Source organism: Chiloscyllium plagiosum, chromosome 5, assembly GCF_004010195.1.
Source record: "Chiloscyllium plagiosum isolate BGI_BamShark_2017 chromosome 5, ASM401019v2, whole genome shotgun sequence".
NCBI classification, from domain to species: domain Eukaryota; kingdom Metazoa; phylum Chordata; class Chondrichthyes; order Orectolobiformes; family Hemiscylliidae; genus Chiloscyllium; species Chiloscyllium plagiosum.
The window spans coordinates 76,622,883-76,629,604 of record NC_057714.1 but is presented as its reverse complement, the minus strand read 5'-3'; the positions used below and the strand labels follow the sequence as shown (position 1 = coordinate 76,629,604).

The following is a 6,722-nucleotide window of genomic DNA, read 5'->3' as shown; positions in this document are numbered from 1 at the left end:
GGTAGGAAGAGACATTTAGTCCCTCCCTTACCTGAAGTCAGGCCTCTCAATTGGCACAGAGTGCCTGGCAATGTGACTCCTGCTGTGGATTGCTGAATTGCACTGAAAAGTGACAGCCATTCCCTCATGAATGAGCCTCATTGACATACTAGCGCTAGTGGCTGGGAGCGTTGTATGACTGATAAGGGTCACTCCCACAATTGAAAAGGGTTCAGGTTTGATGGTTCTTATTGCAACAGGCTTCATTGAAACCATACTACCTGTTAGCTTCTACAAACCTGTTCTGCCAACACACCCACAAAATAGAGGGGCAGCCAATGAAAAGTATGATTGATGAATCAACAGACTTTTAATGTACTTCCTGTGATTGTTTGGATGGATTCAGGCAATAGTCCCACGCTGGCTCCAAACCATCCCACGCACAACTGATCCTCTGCATTATTAATCCATGCCGCTGAATTACTGGTCCTGAAGTATAACACTTATATTTCAGGATCAATATGCGTTTTGTTGTTACTGTGAAGTAGATTTAATCTTTTATACAGCTTATGTTGACATCAGGATTCCAATGTAAGAACTCTTCTTTGAGGAGACAAAAGTCTGTCATACATACACCAGCTATGGTATTTGGCATTTATGTCACCATAGTTTTATTAATCTCACTAGAGAGAGATGCCTGGTGGTGATTTAACCTGAAGCCCACCATACCTCAGCCAATAGTAATTGAACCCATGCTGTTGGCATCAGACTGCTTTACAAGCCAACCGTCCAGCCAACTGAGATAAACCAAATATGGTATAAATTTCACCTAAACGGATAAAATAATCGAAAGTAAAACCTTAAAGAGTTCTCTGCCTTTAAAGCTTTAATGAAGCCAGAAAATCTAGCTTCCATGCTGACATTAGAAATGTCATCAGCCTTCAGATGGTGATGAACAATCTTAGATATGCATACCTCAACCTCCAATCCCCTGAACTGACAATAGTGCAGATTTGTCGGTATAACTCAGTGCTGCCTGCTTGCTTGATAGTCAAGATGATGCTCCTTTCTTAAATGGCATCTGCAACATTATGGCACCATAAGAATACAAACTACAAACATTCGGATTTGTAATGAGCAGAACAGATGGCTTCACAGCATTCTGCAATTTGCTCTCCTTTGAAAATCTGCATAAATGACAGAAGAGGTGAAGCTTGAACTTTTGAATTTTTGTCAGGCATCTATAAAATGCCCTGTAACGATTACACAAACACTTACTTGCACATTGCAATTCTGTTATCAATGATACATGTTCCTCCATTTTTACAATAGGCATTCGGACATTCTGCAACAAGAGTACATTAAATTGCCAATGTCATTAATAAACGAAATGCAAAGATACATTTGACATATTAGATTAAAATTTTAAAAAGCAGAGTGAAACAATTTTGTAATTAAATATTTTATGATTTGCTTTCATACCTGAGCAGCTCGATTCATCTGATTTGAAATCTCGACAGTCAATGTTACCATCACATCGGTGTGTTACTGGGATACACTGTCCACTGGACCCACAGACCAAAGAACCATTAAAGCAGTGTATGGCAGCTGGAAAACACAATTTATAGGCTCATAGATATTTAGAGCTCAGACAAGAGGCCATCCAGCCCATTATGTCTTTGCTGGGCAACAAAGATTTGATTGCACACATCCCATTTCATAGCTCTTGGACCGTAATCCTGGAGACAAAGGCAAAACAAGTGAACAGCCAAGTACATCTTAACTGTTAGCAGAGTTTATGACTCATTCACTCACTCTTTCTGGCAGTGAGTTTCCACCACCCTCTGGGTGTAAGAAATTCTCTTCAACTCTCCTCTTAGCCTACTACGTTTTACCTTAAATCTATGCCATTGATTATTGACACTCCGCTAATGAAAAATGTGCCTTTCTGTCCACCCAATCTATGCTGCTCATAACCTTATACACCTCTATTAAGCCCCTTCTTAACTTATGCTGTTCGAAGGAGTACAATCCCAACTTATCCGATTTTCTTCAACCCAGACAGCGTCGTGGTAAATTACCTTTTTTACCCTCTCTAGTGTAGTCACATACTTCCTAAAATACAATACACCCGTTTTGGCCTAACCAGCATTTTGTACAGCATTTTCCTGCAAAATATCCTTCATTAATTGCCTTAGCTAATAAAGGCAAGTATTCAACGTGTCTTCTTAACTGCCTTATCTACCTGCACTGCTACTGTCAGGGATCTGTGCAAATGCAACCAAGGTCTATTTGATCTTCAGTATTTTCCAGGCTCCTACCATTCATCTTGCATTGTTAGCCCAACCACAAGTTTTCTGGGTTGAATTTCATTTGCCATTGCTGTGCCAACTTGCTCAGTCCATTGATATTGCCCTGCAGTTTACAGTTATCCTCTTCATGATTTACCCTGCCAATCTCTTATCACCTGCAAATGTCTTGATTATACACCCTACACTGAAGTCCAAATTTTCATTTCAAGCACAAACAACACCGAGCTTTGTAGGACACCAGTGGAGGCAGACTTCTAGTCACAGAAAAATCACTCTACCATCGCTTTCTGCTTTTTCTCACACAGCTACTTTTGGATCTAATGTCACACTTTGCCTTGGATCCCATGGGTTCTTATTTTCTCAACCTGACTGTCATGAAAGACCTTGTCAAAATCCCTGCTAAAGTCTCTACAGACCACAGCAAATGAATTGTTTTCATCAACACTGCTTGTCACCTCCTCAAAACATTAAATCAAGTTTGCTAAATGCAACATTTCCTTAACAAATCCATGCTGACTATCCTTGAATAATCAAATTCAGATATTATCTGTTCCTCAGTATTGTTTTGAATAGCTTCCCTACCTCCAAGGTTAGACTGACTGGCCTGTAATTCCTTGGTTTATCTCTTCCTCCCTTTTTGAACAATGGGACAACATTATCAGTCCCCCAGTGCTTTGACACTTCACCCATGGCTAGAAAGTATTTGAAAATTATTGCTCGGGCCCCTAATATTTCTTTCCTTGTTGTCTCACCAGTCTGGAATACATACGGAGGGCCCTGTCAATCATGCTGGTGGGGAATCCTCGTTGAGATAAAGGTGGATGCTGGGGTGGCGCAGTGGCATAATGGTTAGTATTGCTGCCTCACAGCATCAGGACCCTGCGTTCAATTCTAGCCTTGGGCAACTGCTTGTGTGGAGTTTGCACGTTCTTCACAAGGCTGTGTGGGTTTCCGTTGGGTGCTCCGGTTTCCTCCCACAATCCAAAAATGTGGTTAGGTGGACTGGATGTGCTAAATTGCTCCGTAGGGCTCATGAAAGTGTTGGTTAGGTGGATTAACTATGATAAATGTGGGTTACAGGGATAGTGTGGCATGGTTTTCAAGGGGTTGGTGCAGACCTGGTGGGCCAAATGGTCTTTATCTGCACTATAGGATTTCTGAGGATCCCCCCTTACAGAAGATAGCATCATCACAAAAGATGAGACAGAGACTGAGAATCTTGAGAGAATGGAAGCAGGGTGTGAGGACATATACTCCAGGTAACAGTGGGAGTCGGTGAGGTTGTAGTGGATATTGGTGGCTATCCTCAGAAGAAGGGAAGGGAGGAGTCAGAACTGGATCAGATGAAGATGAGAGTAGGGTGGAAATTGGAGGTGAAATTGACAAAGTTTTCTTATTTCAGGTGAGAGAGGACGCAGCAGCTTATGTTAGAGTCATGCAAGATTTTAGTTAATCTACAGCTGGGGTTCTGCGCAGTTCTGGTCACCACACTTTGGGAAGAATATGATTACATTGGAGGGAATTCACTAGGTTGTTGCCTGGGTGGGAGCATTTTAGCAATGAAGGGAGGCTGGATAGTTTCAGGTTATTTTCTTTACAGTAAAGAAGTCTGACAGGGGAACTGATTGAGCTGTATAAGATTACAGGGATGTAAACAGGGTGGACAGGTAGCAGCTGTTCTCCTTGTTGAAGCTTCAATAATGAAGGGGCATAATTTTAAGGTGAAGGTTGAGGGGATTTGAGGTAAACGTTTTTCTCCCAAAGGGTAGTGGGAATCTGAAAATTTATTGGGAGAGTACTTGAGGCGGGAAACCTCAAAACCTTTTAAAAGTACTTGCATGTACACTTGAAATGTCATAACAATTAAGGTAATGGATCAAATGCTGGAAACTGGGACAAGTACAGTTTCAGAGTAAAAAAAAACACACACTACCAGGTTATAGTCCAGTAGGTTTATTAGGGAATACTAGCTTTCGGAGCACTGCTCCTTTGTCAGGTAGCTATCTGTCAAAGCAGCAGTACTCCAAAAGCTAGTGCTTCCAAATAAACCTGGTGGACTGTAACCTGGTGTTGTGTGTGTTTTTTTTACTCTGATTTTTAACTTTGTCCACCCCAGTCCAACACTGGCACCTTCTCATCATAGCTAGATTCAGAGCAGCTTATTGTGAGTGCATACACTATTAGCTAAAGGGCACTTCTGTATTGTATGGTTCTATGACTCAATCTCATCCAAGCCTTCAGGTTTATCAACATTTAAAGCTGCTAAACACAGTAGTAGCTCCTGTTTCTTCATGTTAATTTCTTCTAATATTTCACAGTCCTCCCACTCTAATGTGTATACCTGCATTGTGAAGGTCAACACAAAGGTCATTGAGACCTGTGCTCACAGCTTCCGAGTGCATACAAGGATTGCCTCTAAGATCCCTAATGGGTTCTGCTCTTTCCCTGGTTACCTTCTTGCTCTTTATATATAAAAAAAACTCCTTTTGGTTTTCCTTTATTCTACTCACCAATGTTTTCTCATGGACTCTCTTTGCTTTCCTAGTTTCCTTTTAAGTTCTCCCCTGCACTCTTAGTACTTCCCTCAGGATTCTACCATAAACTCAAACTGTTCCCTTAATCCTAACCTTTATGCTCCTTGACATCCAGGTTTTTTGGGCATGGCTCCACGCTTTGTCTAAATGAGAACATATTTGCCTTTTAATCTTATGTTTCCTCCCTGAATGCTTTGCCACAATTCAGCACCATTCACTACTCCTATTGTGCATTTGCAAGAATAGGACATTATTCGGATTTGGGCTGACAAGTGGCAAGCTTTGCTCCTTTTCTGTTTTACTGCTGTTGCAGCATGAAAGTCTGCACATCAACAGCTTCCAAAAGCTGAAGCCTAAGCACAGTCTGCTGATTGGCCTGCATGGAACCTCTGAGCAGCTGCACAACTGTGCAGCTTACAGGAAATGTTGATGACAACATTTTGGCTGCAAAAATGCAAGGCAATGACCATCTCCAACAAGAGAGAATCTTACCATCACCCTTTGACATTTAGTGGCATTGTCATCATTGAATCCCTACCAATCAACCTTATGGGGTTACCATTGACCACAAACTTAAATGGAGCAGGTCAGAGGCTAAGAATCCTGGAGTGGATCACTTGCCCCTTGACTTCCCAAAGCCTATTCCCCTTCGACAAGGCACAAGTTAAGAGTGTGACAGAATACTCCCTATTTGCCTTCACAAGCGCAGCCCCAAAAACAGGCAAGAAGCTTGACACTATCCAGAACAAAACAGCCCATTTGATCAGCACCAAATCCACTCCCTCCACCATTGAGCCTCAGCTGCTGCAGTGTATACTATCCACAAGATTCAGAGTTTCAACAAGGCCTCTTCGACAGCACCTTCCAAATCCACAACCCCTACCATTGAGAAGGATAAAGGCAGCAGATGCATAAGAACACCCTCACCTGCAAGCTATCATCATCCTGACCTGGAAATACACAGCTATCCATTCAGTTTTTCTGGGCCAAAATCCTGGAATTCCCTCCCTAAAGGATTTGTAGGAATATCCATATCACATGGACTGCATTGGCTTAAAAAAGGCAGCTCACCACACCTTCTCAAGGGCAATAAATGCTGGTCAGCCAATGCCACCTAGACAAAATAACTGAATAAAAACAAATGTTCCCATACAATTCCATTTGCCCTCAGCTCATCTGTTATACTTAAGGATCCTTACATTAAAATATATCCCATTTAACCTTGCTAAACCCATTTCTTACTTCTCCAGCCTTTGTTTTCTCTGCCTTCCAGGTTCATTGTGTTTTTGCTTTGAACTCTATCTCAGCCTCTACCCCCGGTGAGCTACTGGTCATCTAATTTAAATTCACACAAACGGTATTTGCAAACCTGCCCACGAGGATGTTGGTTTTGTCTCTGTTCAGATGTAACCCATTTAACTTGCTCGGTTCCAACTTCACCCAGAGATAGACCATGCCGTATGATTCTAAAGCCCTTCTTCCTGCACCATCTCTCCAGTCACACACTCATTTGCTCAAACCTTCTAGTGTTGTACTCCCAGCTATATGGCTCCAGGAATCATCTGGAGATTCAACCTTTGAAGTCTTGCTTTTTAATCTCCCACCCAACTCCCCAAAGTCTGCTTGCAGGACTTCATTTGTCTTTCTGCCTTTACCATTGGTCTAAACTTCAACCATGGTCACTGGCTGTTCATCATCCTTCTTCAGAATGTTCTGCAGTGACATCCTTGACATCTGAGAGGTAACATAACATCCTGGAACCATGTCTCAACTGCAAAAGCACTTGTTTACTCTCCTCACTCACTACACACTGACCATTATTGTGATATTTGGAGGATTCCCTTACTACTTACTTGGTTACTTTCTTCGGTCGAATGATCACTTCATTCCTTCGCTG

The 6,722-nt window shown here is 42.0% G+C and overlaps 1 protein-coding gene across 8 annotated transcripts in view; it reads right to left on the bottom strand.

Moving 5' to 3' along the window:
• malrd1 (MAM and LDL receptor class A domain containing 1) overlaps positions 1–6,722 on the bottom strand; it is a 408,484-nt gene that overhangs the window by 41,039 nt on the left and 360,723 nt on the right. For all 8 annotated transcript variants that reach the window (XM_043690416.1, XM_043690424.1, XM_043690417.1 and 5 more), the window contains 2 exons: positions 1,462–1,587; positions 1,258–1,324 (listed from right to left, as the gene is read on the bottom strand). In XM_043690416.1, the coding sequence (XP_043546351.1) occupies positions 1,258–1,324; positions 1,462–1,587 (193 nt within the window). The remainder of the gene's footprint in view (positions 1–1,257; positions 1,325–1,461; positions 1,588–6,722) is intronic.